The 19,803-nt window shown below is 47.8% G+C and overlaps 1 protein-coding gene and 2 long non-coding RNA genes across 4 annotated transcripts in view; 2 read left to right on the top strand and 1 right to left on the bottom strand.

The window, feature by feature from the left end:
- The first annotated feature begins 9,384 nt into the window (after window positions 1-9,384).
- Window positions 9,385-12,713, top strand: LOC309329416. The gene is made up of 3 exons (XR_014151146.1): window positions 9,385-10,205; window positions 11,250-11,402; window positions 12,393-12,713. It is a non-coding gene; the product is annotated as an uncharacterized lncRNA (long non-coding RNA).
- Window positions 12,714-13,914: 1,201 nt separating this feature from the next.
- LOC309329397 lies at window positions 13,915-18,141 on the top strand. Its single transcript, XR_014151125.1, has 2 exons — window positions 13,915-16,170; window positions 16,415-18,141. It is a non-coding gene; the product is annotated as an uncharacterized lncRNA (long non-coding RNA).
- Window positions 16,566-19,803, bottom strand: part of NTN3 (netrin 3) — a 117,177-nt gene continuing 113,939 nt past the window's right edge. For both annotated transcript variants that reach the window (XM_081839777.1, XM_081839778.1), the window contains one exon: window positions 16,566-19,407. In XM_081839777.1, coding sequence (XP_081695903.1) covers window positions 19,079-19,407 — 329 coding nt within the window. In that variant the 3' untranslated portion in view covers window positions 16,566-19,078. The remainder of the gene's footprint in view (window positions 19,408-19,803) is intronic.

Here is a 19,803-nt window from a genome sequence, read left to right as displayed (position 1 = left end):
TACAAATCATACCCCACCATAATCAAAGATGAACAACACAAACAGACTGGAAATGATCCCAAATCAAGAAAGAGGACAAGAGCACTATAATAACTGATAAGCAGTAGGTCCTTATTTTTATATCTTATAAAATTAAAATGTTATTGTCAGGGGTTCAGGGAGAGAGGCGCAGATGAGGGAGGAGACAGAGAGTGAGGGGGAAGGATTCCAGAGTGACGAGGAAGAGGATGACAATGACCCAAGATTGTCCATGAGTCCGTCCAGTGAATCGGAGGACTCCCAAAAGGGAGCCCCTCTGGTCAAGCCAAGGGAAGCTAGAGGGGGAAGCAGTCAGGAGCAGGGAAACGAAGGGGGAACCCCCAGTGGGAGTTGGAGAGCGAGACCGGCTGCTCCGCTGGAACGGAGTGAGGGGGGAGGAGTGACCAGTGTGTCAGAAGGAGCAGAACAGGAAGCAGAGAGGGGAAGGAGATCAGGGCAAAACGTCCTGCCGGAAGGGGAGGAAAGTAGTATCGAGGGCAGTGTAACTGTCGAAGGCAAGGTCAGGAGCAACGTACGCGCGCCAAGTTCAAAATGGGAGGCGCGCGGAAATGAAGAGAGTCCTGGGGAGGAGCCTGGTCCCAAAGCCCGAAGGAGGGGGGAGGAGGCGGCAGAGGACTCAGCCTCTGGAGAGTCCCGAAGGGAGAGAACACAGGGGGGCAGAAAGACCCTGCGGAAAAGGAAAGAGAGAAAGAGGTGGACCAGTACAAGCCTCTTAAACTGGTGTAGAGGGGGGACCGACTCAGAGGGTACTTCAGCGGTCTAAGCGTAACAGACGTAGAGTCACGGAGCTCGGATGTAAAGCTAATAATGTTCTTCAATAAAAGCTTTTGTACATAAGCTGGAGTGGACTTTGGTCTCTTGTGAGCTGGGACCACGGGTGACTCTGACAGTAAGTACCCTCCCACAGAACGCAAAATTTTTTTTTGCAAAGCTCACGAACGGTAGCGGCCATGAGTGCGGAGGAGCAACTAGCAACGCTGCGCAACGCAGTTACAGAACTCACCGCTGCAGTCATTGCATCTCAGAAGAAGAGTGATGAAGCGGAGAAGCGCTGCCAGGACCTGCAAATAAGGTGGGAGCGTGCAAGCAAGGAAGGGTTCCCAGGGTCCAGATCAGAGGGAATTGGACTTGGAAGGCGGGGGGGCAGTCTAGTCACCCACTTCGATGGGAACCTAAAGCACTACCCAAGTTTCAGAGCAGACGTCTTGTATGCACTGCATTTGCTTCGTAATGACTTTAAAGATGAAGAGGAGAAAGTGGGGTTTATTGTGTCTCATTTGCATGGGGAGGCAAGAGCTTGGTTGCGCAATTTGTGGCGCGAAGACGGCCCTGCCCGCCGCGATTCTGATGAATTTATTAAAGCGATGGACACTTGTTTCCAGTCAACCGTGGATCTTGATCTTGCACGCAGGGAAATGCACGGGTTGCGGCAAGGCAGAGCCACTGTGCGTCAGTATCATTCGCGATTTTTCGCCTTACTGACTGTCTTAGGCTGGGAGAAGGACTGCAAACCAGTGAGAGATTTGTTCTGGGAGGGTCTCAGCGGCCCCGTAAAAGATGAACTTGCCAGGGGAGACAGACCTCAGACCCTGGAGGACGTCGTGAAGAGGGCTCTTGCAATAGGGGTACGGCACGAAGAACGTCCTTGGCACAATGAGGAGGGACGCCAGGCGCGTGCACCGGCAAGGACGCCTCCTTTTCTCCCCAGAGACTTCAGCCAGGCACATCCCTCGCCTCTGGCGCGGCAGGGGGAGGAACCGATGGAAATTGGTGGTGCTAAGGCTCAAGCAACAGCCAGAGTCCCAGCATCCGGGGCAGTAAAGGCGAAGCCTCCTAGAGGGAACAGGAAATGTTACATCTGTGACAGTGCACAGCACATGGCGAAAGAGTGCCCCCAGAGGCCCCAGAAGCACACTGCAGCCTTAGCAACAGTGGCAGCAGAAGTGATGCAAGAAGAGCAGCCTCAGGGAAACGACAGTGCCTGGCTGGAAGCAGAGCTGCTGGGGCTCAGCCAGGCGAATCTGTAGAGCAGTCCCCAGTGCCTTTGCAACGTACAGACCCTTTACCACCCAAGCCAACGGTGCAGCTCACTGCAACACTCCAGTTGCCGAACGGAAACACCTTGGAAGTCCCCATCACGATCGATTCTGGGAGCAACGCGGACTTTGTGGGGGTGCATTTCGTCAAGCAGCATCGCATAGCGCTTCTGCCCGCGACAACGCCTCTAAACGTAGTCACGGTTGATGGCAGGAAATTGCTGGGAGGACAAGTTGTGCAACAGACGCCTCCCATGGAGATGCAAATTGGACATCATAGAGAAGTCATCAGCTTCAATGTCACCCGCCTGTCGGACATGCCTATAGTACTAGGCATGAGTTGGCTGGAGAGACACAGTCCTGCGATAGCGTGGTACCAACGGCAGATCACCTTTTGCTCATCGTACTGTGCTCAACATTGTATCCAGTCCAGCCAGGAGGAGGGGGCGGAGCAGCAGCTGCAACTTGGCATGGCGCAGGCAGTTCCTCGCAAGTACGAGAGTTTCCTGGAGGTTTTCTGCGAGAAGGAAGCTGACCAGCTGCCGCCCCACAGACCTTACGATTGCGCGATCGACCTGTTGCCGGGGGTGCAGCTGCCGACTGCGAAGCTGTATTCCATGTCTGAGGACGAGATGCAAGAACTCAGGGAGTTCATAGAGCATAATTTGAAGCGTGGATTCATCCGGGAGTCCAAAGCAGTGGGGGGCAGTCCTGTGTTTTTTGTAAAGAAGAAGGACACGCCCCAGAAAAGACTCATTGTGGATTACAGGGCCGTAAATTCCATGACCAAGCCCAAGGCCTTCCCCATGCCCAAGATTGATGACCTCCTAGCGACCGTGCGGAAGGGGAAAATCTTCACCAAGTTGGATCTGCGTGGAGCGTATAACCTCATCCGTATCCGGGAGGGCGATGAGTGGAAGACGGCCATGTTCACGCCTCTGGGCACGTATGAATACAGAGTTATGCCGTTTGGTCTCCAAAATGGATCTCACGTCTTCCAAGCCTTTATGCATCACGTGCTGGCGGGGCTCCTCTACAAGAAGTGTGTGTGTTTCCTCGACGACATCCTGATCTTTTCGGAATCGCAGGAGGCTCATGAAAGGGACGTGAGGGAGGTCCTGCAGAGACTGCGAGAACACAGGCTCTACGCCAAGTTGGAGAAATGCCAGTTTGATGTGACGGAGGTGGATTTCCTCGGCTACAAGCTGTCTGACAAGGGGCTGGCCATGGACAGCGTCAAGGTCCGCGCTGTGTTAGACTGGAAGAGCCCACGCAATCGGAAGGAGGTCCAGAGATTTGTCGGGTTCGCCAATTTCTACCGCAAATTCATCAGGGGTTTTGCAAAGGAGACGGCAGCAATCACGGACACCCTCAGTTCCAAGAAAAAGAAGTTCGCTTGGACGGAACAGGCGGAGCGCTCTTTTAGGAAGCTTAAAAGCCTCTTCGCTTCCGAGGAGCAGCTGATGCACGTGAATCCGGGCAGACCCATGCGAGTAGAGACCGACGCCTCAGACAGAGCGGTGGGAGCCATACTCCTGCAAGAAGATTTCCAAGGAAATTGGAGACCCTGTGCCTTTTACTCCCGAAAGCTCAGCAAGGCGGAGCAAAACTACACCATATGGGACAGAGAGCTGTTGGCCATCCACGCTGCCTTCAAAGCGTGGCGACACTTCCTCATAGGTGCCAAGCACACAGTGCAGGTCCGCACAGATCACAAGAACTTAGAGTATTGGCACACGGCGAAGCTCCAGAGCCAAAGACACATGCGCTGGGCGGAATTCTTCGCGGATTTCGACTTCAGGATAGAATACATCCTGGGAGATTCCAACGTTATAGCCGACGCGCTCTCCAGGAAACCGCAATATCTCGAGGAAGCAGCGCCAGTGGCAGCCAAGCACATTTTCGCACCGCAGGCGTGGACGTGCGCTACCATCGCAGTCGACCTGGACGCGGTGCGACGTGCGTTGCAAGTAGATCGATTTGCACAATCCAAGATGGAGGCGCTGCGCAGGGGTTCGCAGAGAGACGATGAGTTCCAATTACGCGACGGGCTGTTGACTCACAAAGGTGCCCTCTACGTACCGGGCGAAGAGCTCCGCGCGAGGGTTCTGCAGCAGTTGCACGACGCCCCCAGTGCGGGCCACTTCGGCAAGGAGAAGACAATAGAACTGGTGGCCAGGGACTTTTGGTGGCCCCAGATGCGGGGAGAGATAGCGGATTACGTCGCCAGGTGTGACACTTGTCAGAGGTCCAAGCCAGTGCACCAGAAGCCAGCGGGGTTACTGGAACCGCTGGAGACGCCACAGCAACCGTGGGAGAGGGTGGTGCTGGACTTCGTCACTGACCTGCCCAGCTCCAGAGGCAAGACGGCGGTGCTGGTGGTGGTGGACCTGTTCACCAAGATGGCGCACTTCATTCCTTGCGCGAAGGTGGCGACGGCGGAACAGACCGCCAAACTCTTCATCGATCACGTGTTCAAGGTGCATGGGCTGCCACAATCCATCCTGTCCGACAGTGGGCGCCAATTTGTTTCTACTTTTTGGCGGAAGCTTCTAGGTATCCTGCATGTCAAGATCAACCTAACGTCAGCAAGGCATCCGCAGACCAACGGCCAAGCAGAGAGAGTCAACGCGATCATGCAGCAGTACCTGAGATGTTACGCCAATCAGCGCCCGGCGGCGTGGGTGGACTACCTGCCGATGGCGGAGTTTGCCTACAACAACACGAAGCACGCGTCGACGGGGGTGACGCCGTTCTTCGCGAACAATGGTCGTCATCCCAGAACCTTCCCGGGGTTCGTAACACCGGGAGAGGGGGTGATGCAAGAAGCCGACCAGTTCGCAGCAGAACTGCAAGAGGTGCACGAGGAGCTGCGGAGACATTTGGAGCTAGCCAAACAAGCATATAAGGTGCAGGCAGACAAAAACAGGAGAGTGGGAGAGGACATCCAGGTGGGGGACTGGGTATGGTTAGCGGCCCAAGCGATGCCAGCCAGGTCGTTGGCTAAGAAGAAGCTGGGACACAGGCAGCTAGGGCCATACCAGGTGGAGGCTAGGATCAACCCTGTAGCTTTTCGACTGGCCCTCCCCGAAGGTTCCAGAGTGCACCCGGTCTTTCATAGGTCGGTGCTCACTCCCTACAAGACCCCGCACAGGTTTCAGGAGTCTGAAACAGTACCGCACGCACGCACTCAGTCACCCGAGAGGGAGGGGGCGCCCAGGGCCGAACCGCTCAACGAGGTCACTGAGATCCTGGACTCGAGATGGGGGGTAGAGGGAGTAGAATACCTTCTAGCCAGAGAGGGTACCCCGGCCAGTGCCAATATTTGGGTGCCGGACTACGCTTTAGACGAACCTCTTCTGAAAGACGAGTTCCATGCACTTTTCCCGCATAGACCCATGCCAGCCGAGTATTTTGATGACTGGCTCTTTACGCCCACACTTTCAGACAGTACTTTCAGGGGCTTTTCTTCCGCCGAGGAGAGAACGCCAGACTCAAGCCCACCCAGGGGATCGTGTTCGGGGGTAGACACAGAACCCTCTTACTGGTGGGACGAGCAACCAGAGGACGACTGGCGCAAGAAATGGCTGACGGGGCCTTGGCAGGCAGCACCAGACGAAGTAGCAATGGAAGAGGGAGCCGAGAACACCTTGGGTGAAGAACCCGCATTCGAACACACATACACCGAGCTGCTAGCAGAGGACATTGAAGCAAACGAACTGTATCCTGCATCTACCTCCGAGGAGCTGCGGCTCCCACGACCTGCCTCCGAGGGCCGGGAGGGGGGAAGGGGGGGCTTCGAGGGGGGGATGGATGTCAGGGGTTCAGGGAGAGAGGCGCAGATGAGGGAGGAGACAGAGAGTGAGGGGGAAGGATTCCAGAGTGACGAGGAAGAGGATGACAATGACCCAAGATTGTCCATGAGTCCGTCCAGTGAATCGGAGGACTCCCAAAAGGGAGCCCCTCTGGTCAAGCCAAGGGAAGCTAGAGGGGGAAGCAGTCAGGAGCAGGGAAACGAAGGGGGAACCCCCAGTGGGAGTTAGAGAGCGAGACCGGCTGCTCCGCTGGAACGGAGTGAGGGGGGAGGAGTGACCAGTGTGTCAGAAGGAGCAGAACAGGAAGCAGAGAGGGGAAGGAGATCAGGGCAAAACGTCCTGCCGGAAGGGGAGGAAAGTAGTATCGAGGGCAGTGTAACTGTCGAAGGCAAGGTCAGGAGCAACGTACGCGCGCCAAGTTCAAAATGGGAGGCGCGCGGAAATGAAGAGAGTCCTGGGGAGGAGCCTGGTCCCAAAGCCCGAAGGAGGGGGGAGGAGGCGGCAGAGGACTCAGCCTCTGGAGAGTCCCGAAGGGAGAGAACACAGGGGGGCAGAAAGACCCTGCGGAAAAGGAAAGAGAGAAAGAGGTGGACCAGTACAAGCCTCTTAAACTGGTGTAGAGGGGGGACCGACTCAGAGGGTACTTCAGCGGTCTAAGCGTAACAGACGTAGAGTCACGGAGCTCGGATGTAAAGCTAATAATGTTCTTCAATAAAAGCTTTTGTACATAAGCTGGAGTGGACTTTGGTCTCTTGTGAGCTGGGACCACGGGTGACTCTGACAGTTATTAACATTGAATGCAATCAAAAAAAATTAAGATATTAGGTATCTGTATTTCTGTTTTGCAGTGATTTCTGCCTCCTTCCTTGGCAACTGGTCCTCCTTACTACAAAAATTTTGGCTACAGGCCTCTTGGCATATGCCTTCACTAAGACAATTCATTGGTTTGAAGATGGCCTCCAAATACTTTAATAAGTACGGTAAACTGAGTAGGTGGCTGGTTATGCATTGCAAAGGGGGGACAGAGGATACATTTGCAAGTTCTAATTTATATGTACAGATGCAAATTGAGGAATAATTACTATAACATTTAATATGGCAGGAAGATGGCATAGTGGGGGTGAAGCTGTATCTGACCTCCCGGAAGGGAAGTCTTGGCTTATTACTGAGAGAGGAAGGGGAGAGGTAGCAGTGAGGTCACTGCAGTACAAATGCACCAGTCCAGCCACCCTCTTTGCTGTCTTTCCCATTTCTCCCCCTTCGAATTCTGCAGCAGCTCACTTGCCAGGAGATCATAGAAACGTAGAGTTGGAAGTGACTTTGGGGACCATCTAGTCCAACCCCCGACAATGCAGGAATCTCAGCTAAAGCCTCAATGACAGATGTTCATCCAACCTCGGCTTAGAAACCTCCAAGGAAGGAGAGTCCTCCACCTTCTGAGGGAGTCCGTTCCACTGTCAAACAGCTCTTACTGTCACAAAGTTCTTCCTGATGTTTAGTAAAAAAACAACAACTCCTTTCTTGTAACTTGAAGCCTTTGATTCAGGTCCTACCCTCTGGAGCAGGAGAAAACAAGCTTGTTCCATCTTCCATGTGACAGTCCTTTATATATTTGAGATGGCTACCATATTTCCTCTCAGTCTCTTCTTATCCATGCTAAACATAGCCAACTCCCTCAACCATTCATCATAAGGCTTGGTTTCCAAACCCTTGGTCATCTTGGTCACCCTCCTCTGCACAAGCTCCAACTTGTCAATATTCTTCTTAAATTGTGAACCCAATACTAAGAATTTGTCTAGAATGTATAACTTGTTGCTGAAATGGAATACTCAGGATGAAACGGTGAAATCAGCTATGATTAAATGGGCACAAGATATTGGTCATGATATTATGTTTGCTGACTGGGAACAGTTATGGACCACCGGTATTAAATTTACGGCATGTAGTGCCTTGAAAGAAAACATAATGAAAATGATCTATAGGTGGTACATGACCCCAGTCAAGCTTGCAAAGACCTACCATTTGCCCAATAACAATTGTTGGAAATGTAATGAGTCTGAAGGAACCTTCTATCACCTTTGGTGGACCTGCCCAAAGATCAAGGCCTACTGGGAAATGATCTATAATGAAATTAAGAAAGTCCTTAAGTGGACATTTGTAAAGAAACCGGAGGCTTTCCTCTTGGGCATGGTCGGCCAATTGGTACCAAAGAAGGATAGAATATTCTTTATGTATGCAACTACAGCAGCAAGAATTCTTTTGGCAAAGTATTGGAAGATGCAAGAACTACCCACTCTGGAAGAATGGCAGATGAAGGTGACCGAATTTATGGGACTGGCAGAGATGACCGGCAGAATCCGGGACCAGAGGAAGGAGGCAGTGGAGGAGGATTGGAAAAAATTTAAAGTATATCTTAAGAACTGTTGTAAAATTTTGAATTGTTAAGATGTCAAGGGGTAAGAAACAGAGAATTACAGCTGTAATCGTTTAAGTTGAGAAAATCCAAAAAAGTTAAATGAAAAAATTGACTGAAGGGTTGCTAAAAAATTGCAAAACAAGGATGCAGTGAAGGGGAGGTATGGGGAAGTCACATTTTATTTATTTTTCTGTGTTTTTCTTTTCTTTTCTTGTTTTCTGTCTTATGTTTTGGAAACTAATAAAAATTATCTTAAAAAAAATATTCTTCTTAAATTGTGGTGCCCGGAACTGGACACTAAACTTCTGTTGATGCAGCCTAGAATAACATTAGCTTCTTTTTGTTGCTGCATCACACTGTTGACTCACGTTAAGACTGTGATCTACTCAGACACCTACAACCTTTTCACATGTACTACTAGCAAGCCAGGTGTCCCCCATCTTATATTTGTGCAGCTGATTCTCCCTGCCTAAGTGTAGAACCTCACATTTGTCCCTGTTGAAATTCATTTTGTTAGTTTTGTCCCAGTTCTCCAACCTGTTAAGGTCATCTTGAATCCTGATTCTGTGGTGTTAGCTACTTCTCCCAGTTGGGTGTTATCTGCAAATCTGATAAGCATCCCCTTAATTCCTTCATCCGAGTTGTTTATACAGATGTTGAATAACAATGAGCCTTGTAGCACTCCACTTGTCAGGTAAGTGTCTCTGTTCCACCATGCCATTCCCTGTTAGTGACCTGTGCTAATTCTTGATAACCAACTTCAAGGTCCTTGTTCTCCCTTCTTAGGGTTCTTTATCCTTAAACTGGACAGGCCTTCAAACAGAAGACTCATTCTGCCCATGCAAAACGGAAATGGACTGAAAATAGACTGATCCTCTCATTTCTACACAAGGAGGCTACTGCTTCCAACTCTCTTTATGGGCTTCCTAGAGTTAGCCAGTCTTGGAAGCAGGAAGATGGCTTAGAGCAGAGGTGGGGAACCTTTGGGCCTCCCAGTGTTGCTGAACTACAGCTCCCATCAACCTCAGCTTGCATTTCCAATGGGCAGGGATAGCGGGAGTTGTACTTCAGTGACCTATGGAGGGCAATATTTCCTTACTGCTAGATTAGATCTTTGGCTCTTCTTCCATTCTTCTTATGACTATCTTCCTCAAGATGTGATCTGCGGCACCCATTGAAGAACATGCAGCTTAGCGGACTGTGTTGTGACATTGAACAGAAAAGTCTTACTACAGTGGAGGTCCATGCCATTGTCTCAGGAAGAAATATTTGGCTGGGTTTGGCTCTGTTCTTTGGAAGAGTTTTCATTTTTACTAATGAGATGAAATTGGCAACTGGGTTGTCTCTGAAAGCTGTGGCATTCAGGCATTCAAAATCATTAGCCATTTGGAGGGGGAAATTAGGTCATGGAATAAGAGTGGACAAGAAGGGCAGACACAATAATGAAGTGAATCCAATAAGCAAAGTGCTTCCATTTGTCTTGGACCCCACAATGCTTTATTACCATTAACTTTCCTCCCTACGTGCTGTGCATCTGGTAGGCCGAAGCCATTTATTTTGCACTGCGTGGGTTCTTGAAAGGGGTGGGGGAACAGGCTAGTGTTTATTTTGACAACAGAAAGCTCTGCTTCTTGGAGTTTCTGGATAATGTGATTTGTCCAAGATGAAGGAATAAATGGTTTATTTTAATCCCTTGTATACATGGGCTGTTGTATAAATACAGAATGTGCTCTTACAAAGGCATTGTGGTTTATTACACTATTAGAGGGGCCAGGTTTGCCAGCCCCAGTCAGGGGGTCTTCAAGGGAAGATGGAAAATTTCACACGTTGAGAGGCAACTCACTGAATCCACCTTGTGGGACGATGTCAGGCTTGTCCCAAGCACCCGTCAATCCATGGGTTGTATCTTTCTCCAACTGCAGGAGAATCCAGGATTATACTTGATTATACTTGAGATGCTGCTGGACTACAACTCCCATTTTCCCTCACTATTTGCCCATGCTGGCTCAGGCTGATGTGAGTTAGGAGTCCAGAAACACTTTGAGGGCCACATTTTTAGGCTGGGGTGGCTAAGCTTTCGGCCTCCAAATGCTGCTGAACTACATCTCCCATAATCCTTGGCTATTGGCCATGCTGGCTCAGACTGATGGGAAATACAGGTCCAGTAAAATCTGGTTAGGCCCCTTTGCCTCTGTTAGGCTGTCAGTGACACTTCAGTTTGGTGATGTGCAGAATCATAAGAGATCAGTCTCAAATCCAGATTTCTGTTGCTCCAGAGCACAAGAAGGGGAAGAGGGGTAATGAAACCAGGGCCTGGAGCTGCAGGCCAGCTCTACCAATTAGAAGGGAAGGAGAAGCCCTGTTTTAATTGGACTAAAATTCACTGCACACAGAATTGCATTCTGTCACAGGGAACCAGCCCTGTAGGCTCTTGCTCCCACCTGTGTTGCCTCATCCACACCTTGTGAAATGTGGAACACTCTGTCAGCATGTCTTCTGTGTCCTCAAAAGCTCAACTGTCATATGTTCGCACAGATGCAGCTTCTTGTAAGCCTTGGTGCTCTTGAGGAAGTATGTAAGAGCAGGGAGAGGTCAACAGTGTGCAAGTTGAGGGACAGGGAAGCATAGCTGAGCCGTGAGGTAGTGTCAACTGGGACAAGCTGAGGTCCTATAGCCTTGGTCCCTTTAACCTCATTCTCTCCATCACCACAGCACTGGGAAAACACTCACAGAAGGAAGCCAGCAGGTTTTGCCAGATGGCTGACCGTGCTGACCCCAACCATTCCCCCACCTTTAACTCTTCCTTAAGAAAACAAGGAGTGGGCCAGCCAATCAGTTTATGGCTTCCTCTTGTTCAACCATGTTCTTTGGCTGTAAACTCCGTCTTGCTTGGCCAGCATCCTCTATTTTGGCTGGACTGAGGGTAGAGTATTGCTTTTATAGGTGCCTGTAAAACAGCCGGTAAATTTGGATTATTCATGGAGATGGTGCAAAAAGAAAAATTATGAAAACAGGAAGAAGAAGAAGAAGAAGAAGAAGAAGAAGAAGAAGAAGAAGAAAATACCAAACTCTTTCCTTGACCCTACAGCTGTGGAGGTAAAGAAAATACAGTATGTGTGGAAACCTCAACAGGTGGCTGGTCCATGTAGAGCAACAGCCATAACCACCCTCAGTTTTGCCCATAATTAGTAAATGGAGAAACAGGAGAATATTCAGTAATGCTTGCTGTCCTTCAGTTTCTCAAAAGTTTACTTCCCCCTACGAAAGAGGCCTCTGTTTTCTGCCTAAATGGCAGGGCACTTCAGAATTTCTTTCAAATTTCAGTAGGTTTGGGGTAGGAAATGGGCGACTCTCTCAATTTCTGTTTCTCTCAGTTCCTAATTTTTCCAGTCTTTAGTTCCATTCTCCACATTTCCACATCAGTTTGCATTTGTTTAAAAAAGCCCTAATGAAAATTCATCAGCATGTTAGTGCAATTTTTTTCCATAGGACACATTTTTATATGCAACTTTTTCCAACAAATGCATTTTTTGCAAAGCAATTTCCCCAAACGCCACACTTTCCCTTAATGCCATGTTATTTCCACTAATATATACATCTTAATGCAATCTTTACTCTAGCATTTGTGTTTTTGTACACATTGCTTGTTTGGAGAATACTGTATACATTGCTGAATTCAGAGGAACTCAAATATTGAAGGAAGGCTATGTTTCAGTTTGCATATTGTTTCAGAAAGTATGAATTAGGTTTGCCTTTAAATGCAAACTGAAATACATGTTGCAAGCCTTGGATGTTTAATTATCCAAGTTACCAGTTAGTTGGAAGAAGGAAATTCAGGCAAGTCAAGTGAGGCTATTAACATCACAGACCAGAATGTGGTTGGTTCACTGGTGCCTTCAGAGCAGGTCTTTGGTATAACCACGCAAGGCCACAGTCAGCAGAATGACTCTTAAGACTATAAAGCCTTACTACTGAGTTTCACTGGGGCCTGGTAATCAGATCAGACTACTGTGTAGCTCCAATGACTACCCCATGTTAGGGTATGTTCTCTCTCCCTCTCTTAACTGGTTATTTTTTATTTAACAGGTCTACATCTTTGAGAAAAGGAGAAAAACCAAGGAGAAGGGAAAATACACAGCATGGACATGGTAAGTATATAGAAAAGGTGGCATGACTACAGATTTTACAATATTTTTGATATTGATGATCCATGGGATATTCTCTAATTAAACATTGGATATTTGATACAATTCTTAGCCCCCCTCAACACACCCTCTCTCTCTTACACATGTACACACCTTGTTGGAACAAATGTGTTATAACATACGCTTATTAGGCTCTTATAAACTGATCACCTGAAAAAACCCATTAACAATTTTTTTGCATTTCAGATTAAAACATGAAGGAGTTTTTATTTCAGTTATTAAAAAAAGTTTTTATTTATTTAATTCTCATAAACAAAGCAGGAGTTCTTTGCAAATGTACAATTACAAACCAGCACTCAACCTCATCAGTAAGCTAATAACATAAGCTCGCGCCCTGTTATTGGAAAGCACTGTTTGTTTTTCTCCATCTACTCTTTTGCTGATGGTTCATTCAAATGATGAAATGGTTACTCCCACAGTAACTTGTCCCATAATTACTGTACTCTTGAAGTGTGTGACCCCTGGATCTTGTGATAGAAGGATACTGTATATGTTTCCGTACAGAGAGAGGTGGCTTGCAAATGGTTGCATTAACAACCATGGAACACATTCTCAAGAACGCATTGTCCTAGATGTTCTCAAATGCGGATTCCGTCCACATGAACTGCTGGGGTAAACACATCACTATAAATGTCCTAATTCTGCTGCTCAAAATGTATTGTCTTTTCTGGAATGGATATTCAAGCACAAAAGACATGTCTACCCTATAAGTTCTGAAGGATGCATTCATGTTTCAAGTATGGCTTTTCTGTATAATAGTGACTGTTTTAGTTGCAGTATAACCAGCAAAGAGTCTTGTAGCATCAGCTTTATTGTAGAATAAACTTTTCAAGGACTTATATCCCACTTCATTGGATGCATGAAGTGTTACCTGTGTGCATCAACTACACTTTTGAAAAAGCTTTAGGAGCAAAAAAGGTGGTATGATACGATCCATTAGAACATCATGCACAAGCAGTGGCGGCTGGTGCCCATTGGGAATGGTGGGGCAGAATGCAGGGAGCCCAACACTAGGTGGAACCAGAGCCAATGATAGGTGGGGCCAACTAATTCTAGATTTGCTCCCATCCTCCTTCGTTCTTCCAAGGGCAACCATGTGATTAAGGAGGAGGAAGCTGACAGGTACCACTGCCACCTGCTGGACTGGTTGTAAGAAGGCAGGAAGGTGGGGGCAGGCTGGGGGCAGATTGGGATTGGTGTAGCAGTGCCTCATGTGCCCTAATGGATCAGCCTCCACTGTGTGCAAGTCGAACAATATCATATACAGTGGTACCTCGGGTTAAGTACTTAATTCGTTACGGAGGTCTGTTCTTAACCTGAAACTGTTCTTAACCTGAAGCACCACTTTACTAATGGGGCCTCCCGTTGCTGCTGTGCCGCCGGAGCCCCATTTCTGTTCTTATGAGAAGTAGCATTTATGGTTCTTCAAACAGCGATGCTTTACGGATCATAAAAAAATTATCCAATCTGGCATGGGGGTGAGTAGTAGCAGTGGGTTTTTTTTGCTGCGTAGGGTGGGCTTTCAATCTCAGGAGGTTCTTTCACAGTTGTGAAAGGATATCCTTCCAAGCAGGGGAAGCTGGCTGACTGAGCTACAAGTATGAGCAAGATGAAAATATGAAGGAGGATGTCACTGCAATTACTCCCACTAACCAGGGGACTTGGCAACAGGTGTGAGAGGGCTATGAACAAGAACCACCTTGGTGGAGACCACATAACTGATCTGGTGTGGTGTCTGCCCATTAAACCTACCAGGGGGTAGACAAGCTACCACCATCTTAATTTCTTTAGAATGCCTCTAGACTGTATGTTGAGGCCCAGAGGCATTCTGGGAAAATTAAGGTGGTGGTATCTGCAGCTGCTTGGCTTGATGTTTCTTCAAAAATGTGTATGAAAGCAGTTTTTTAAAAATTCCCACACACCAAAGGGAGGTGTTGGCATTTGGGCCCTCTAAGATTTGGATGCTGTCTCCCTGAACCTCCACTTGCCCCTGCAGCTGACAAAATGGTGGCCTAAGGTGCTTCAGTCAGTCCAGATGGGAAATGAGGAGATATGCTCTTCAAGGAAAAAACTTGGGCAGACCAGACATGACAATGTTGTGGCCTTATGTACCCTGGCTGGACCTGCCTTGCAAGTCATGTGGGCAAAACAACAATGAAAGTGCTTAGACTATGCTGAAATGGCAGCCAGATGGCTTTTGAAACTGCTGCTAAAAAGAATTAACATTGGCACTGAGCCAAGGTGCTCATCATCTCATCATGCACTTGTTCAGGCGGATGAAATCATCATTCTTTGCACCAAACAGATGGCAGGATAACCTTGTGTACCTATAAACCCTCTGCAGTGATCTGTTGGTGACTTTAAATAGCAGCTGTTTTTAAACCAAAGTACTAAAAACAATGATAAGGCTGGCTTGAAGAATTGAAAGCTATTGCTATACATGTGATACACTGTTTGGTTTAAGTGTCTCTGGGCTCTAGAGTTCATATGTCACTATTTCCCCCACTTTCCATAAGCAGTTAAATGTTTGGACCTAAGTGTGCAAACCCTCTGTGACATTGGAGCAACTGGGCCAATGGCAGCCATGGCACCCCAGGCAGTCCACTTTCTGTGATGCCAGAAAAGCTGAGCCAATGGCAACCAGTAGGCAGTCATGGCGACACTTCAGGAAAAGCCTTCGGTGACATCAGAACCATTGAGCCAATGGAATCCAGAAGGCAGATGTGAGATTGTTCAAGCAAGTCAATGACAGACATAATGCCTTAGACATTCTTTGGGGCTTCTGATATCACAAACAGCTTGCAAGTATAGGACTGGCTGGCAATTTGTTAGTCACAGTATGAGAAGTTTACTGTCTAATCAGAGCAGATGAGTTAAGCATCTAGTAAGATACGAACATTCATTAAAAGATCCTTAGCTTGTTTGTGTCATAGCTGTCAACTTTCCCCTTTTTAAAGGGAAATTCCCTTATTCTGAATAGGATTCCTTGCAAGAAAAGGGAAAAGTTGACAGCTATGGTTTGTGTGCATCTCTGTGGGTAGGTCTATCTTCTGTTCAGTATTTGGTGGGAATGAGCCATGCAGCTTACATGTTTTTCAACCCATCCAAATTTATATGGCAGTTAGATACAAGATGTGGACATTCCTTGACACCCAGAAGAGCTAAAAAAAGAGAAGGTTTTGTTGAGGCTGTCATGTTACCCCCAAGTGGTTCCTCAACCAACAAGGCCAGCTCTACAATTAGGCAGAGCTTAGTCAAGTCATCTTAGGTGCTGGGTACTGGGGGGAGGGGCAGAGGGTGGTGGCAAGGTGTTGAAGTACAACCTGCCCTGTGTCCCCTAAGCCAGCCTGCTCCTCTCAGGAAGACACTGTCCCACTGTCAGTGTCAAAATAAGGCTCAGCTGCTAGTTCAAACAGCTTCTGTATGTTAAAGAGGGTCCACCACCTTGTTGTTTGCTTCAGGTGGCAAATGTCTTGGGGTGGCGCTGACCACCAAGGAATGCAAACTTTACAAGGGCAGGCAGCTCAGGTTCCCAGTAAAAGAACAACGCCAACTGGCAGTCCTGAAGGCCAGGAGGCAGCAAGGTGAGCTTGGGAGATGAGCATCAGCCCACCTCACAATTTGCATGTTAGGATGGCCTCCAACTAAGTTCTACAGTGGTACCTCAGGTTAAGTACTTAATTCGTTCCGGAGGGCTGTACTTAACCTGAAACTGTTCTTAACCTGAAGCACCACTTTAGCTAATGGGGCCTCCTGCTTCTGCCGCGACGCCAGAGCATGATTTCTGTTCTCATCCTGAAGCAAAGTTCTTAACCTGAAGCACTATTTCTGGGTTAGCAGAGTCTGTAATCTGAAGCATATGTAACCTGAAGCGTATGTAACCTGAGGTACCACTGTACTCAGAGAACCAGTAAAGTGAATGAGCCTAAGTTAGCCGTGTCCAATGATTTCAATGGGTCTACTCTGATTAGGACTAGCACTCGATGCAACCCTGAGGGAAAACCAGAGCACAAAAGCAGGAAGGAGTCTTGTTTCACTTTAAAGACTAGCAGACTTATTGTGGCTTTAAGTGTTTATGGACCAGAGACCAATACATCAGGTGGAAAATACAAGCACATACACAAGAGATACCCACACAGAGACACAGAGGTATAAAGGGTGGCAGTGGTGGTCCACAGTGAAGCCCAAGGTTGGTGGAAGGCAAAAGGTAGAGTCTCTGACACATTTGCCCCATGCTTACAACCTATTTTCTCTGTTCTAACAGTAGATAGCAAAATTGGAGTAAGGTGCATTATGGGTATTGGAGGAGGGATCCAAAAGGGCACAAAATGGAGATCTTCCCATTACTGCTTTTTTCAATGATCAATGACTGTCACAGCTGCTCCCTGTAGAGATGTGGAATGGGGTGAGCACTTGTCCCCATGCCCCTCCCAGCCTTCCCAAATTCAAACTGAAATTTCTCCATTGAGAACTCTGGGTTCAGCCTTAATCTTAGTCATCTGACAGCTTAAATCAGTCTTCCCTCGACCTACTGCTCTCCAGATTCTTCTTTGTTGTCTTCTTTACTTCAATGCTTAACAGTCCCAGCCAACATAGTCACTGGTCTGGAATGATGAGAGCTGTAGTCCAGCCACATGCAGGCAACCAGGTAAGGCTGCGTTAGAGACATGAATCAACTGAAAATACGTTGAGCATCTGAAAAGGTGCCTATATCACTTGTAAAAACAGTGCTAAACCCTGCAGATAGAAAATGCTACCTTACATTTCTTCACGTGAGAATGAATGAGAAAGGACTGTTCTAAAAAGGAAACCCACTGTGACACATGGGCACCACCTGTATTCGATATTTCAGCTTCACTTTATTTTTAACTTTTAAGTCCCACCCACTTAGCATCTGACCTTGTCCATTTGGAGTCTTGGCCAGGTCTGAAGCCTGCCCTCAGGTTGAAAGAGGTTCCCCACCCTTGATCTCTGAAGAAAGTTTATTTAGGACAATTGCTTTTCTCATAAGCAATTTTGTGCAGATTGAATTGATGGCTCAATTAAAACTTATCTGATTAATTAAGCAAGGGAACTTTTATCGGTGTATGTGTGTCAGAGAGACAGAGAGAGCAATGAGGCAATACTTCTTAGCAGACCATCTTCATTTTTGCCCGTCTCTCCCAACGGAGGGCCATTTTGATTAAAATTCTCTGTCGCTATTTCATGAGGGCCTCCACTCCCCCCACTGTTGCCCCAAACCACAAAACCCTGGGACAATGAGACCATCTGGGGCATTATGAGGGGGTACCAGGATGCCATCACAGAAGCTCTGCTCTTGATGCTTTTGCTGCTTGCAGAACAAAAGAAGGAACCCCCCTCCCAAAAAGACTATTGGTGAATCCCAACCCCCCATGAGAATGTTTGAGGAAACACCCCATTTTCTGCCTCTGTGAACAGGGTGGAGCTTTTTTGGAAGCCATTCCAAACTGATAACACCACCTCAGGCACCTCTGAGTTCCTGCCACAATCCTACCACAGATCTGTTTAAGGTATCCCAAGGTGGGTTTTCTGTGGGGGTGGGGTGGGGTACATTCACAACATACCTTTAAAGCACTATGATACTACTTTAAATCATTATGTCTCCCCCCCCCAAGAATTATGGGAGCTGTAGTTTCTAAGGGTGCTGGGAGTTGTTAGGAGACATCTAGTTCTCTCACAGAGCTACATTTCCAGAGTGGTTTAGCAGTTAATCCCTTTTCACAGGATACTCAGGGAATTGCAGCACTTGGCAGGGGGACAGAGGCCTCCTAACGATACTCAGCACCTATAACAAACTACAGCTCCAAGATTTCTTGGGGGAAAGCCATGGCTGTTTAAAGTGGCATGGTAGTGCTTTAAATGTATGTTGTGAATGTGGCCTGTGTATGTGTGCGTGTGTGTTAGAGAGAGAGAGAGAGAGAGAGAGAGAGAGATATTACTGTTAACAGACTTAATATGACTACCTAGGAGTGATTGGTGGGAAGGGGCATCACTTTCCGGAAGCAGGAAGCATAACGTGGCAGTAAGGTCAACGTTTTGTGGGTGTGCAGATGGGAACACCAGATTGGCTCTGTCGGTGCACATGTGCCGTCCTGACCTCCCCACCACCTCGCCCCTTCCCAGTAAGTGACAGCTCCTGTGGTTGCCCCTCTGGAATTTGGCAGGATCAGAGAAACACTGTCATTGTTTTGTTTTGTTTTTTTAAAAAGAAAAACAGGGTGGGAATTTTGCTCCTGCTCAGAGACATTCTGAGCTGTCTTCTTCCAAGTCTCTTCAGTTCACCAGCCTTCTCCTTCACTTCGCTCCTTGTTAAAGGTTTGTCATTACTGTGTTACTCTTAATAAACTTTTTTTTTTAAAAAAGGACCCATGCACGCAACCCCCACCCCCAAGGAATCATTGCCAAAATATACACTATACACAGGCGAGTCCATCCATTCACATGATATGTATATGTACAGAGTCTCTAGGAACAGTCTGCTGGGTGCAGTGCACAGGGGACCAGAGAGAAGGGAGGCATGTATTAACAGACACGAGCCTAAACCAATCATGGTTTCAAGCACTTTCCCTTTTTCTCCCGCCTCTGCAGTTTCCTGAGCCGCCGAGTCCAGGCATCCCTCCACTGGATCACCAAGCTGTTCTTGTCAGCCATTAGTCCTGGCCGGTCAGAGGGGTTTTCGCTGATTCCCATGACCAAGTACTTCCTGCTGATTTGGATCTTGGGGCATTTGCACGCCAGGTCTTTCATGTGGATCCACAAGAAGTTGTCGCCCCTTTTCACCCGTTCGTCTCTGCACTTGTAGACCGAGAGGATGTTGACAGTGAACTTGGCCCAGTTGGCCACCGTCTCCATGTCTAAGACGTTGACTTGGACAACTGCAGGGCAAGAAAGGAAAAAAAGTGAGGCCACGGGTGGCAAGGAACTGATGCTGAATATGTGAAGCTATGTATTAGAATTAAAGTTGTTGAGCAATCATGAGATTTCATGGTCATGCCCCATGCATCAGTTTCTTATGCTGTTTCTGAACAAGCTGCACTCGCTGCCAATATTTTACCAAGTGAAGTTGAAAGTCTTACTGTTAGTGCATAAACCCTTAATGGCCTAGGACCAGCTTGCCTGAAGGTTACCTGCCTTGTCCCTTCTAACCTGGCCAGACCACTGCAATAATTTGGAGAAGCCTTCCTGACTGTCTCACAGTTATCTCTTTATTTGTTTAGTTTCTACACGGATCAAAGCTTTTAGCAGCATAGGGGCAGAAGTAAAGATGCAAC

Source organism: Podarcis erhardii, assembly GCF_964252035.2.
Source record: "Podarcis erhardii genome assembly, chromosome: 14".
NCBI lineage: Eukaryota > Metazoa > Chordata > Lepidosauria > Squamata > Lacertidae > Podarcis > Podarcis erhardii.
Note: the sequence above shows the minus strand (reverse complement) of the source record. Positions and strands in the feature narration are given on the sequence as shown.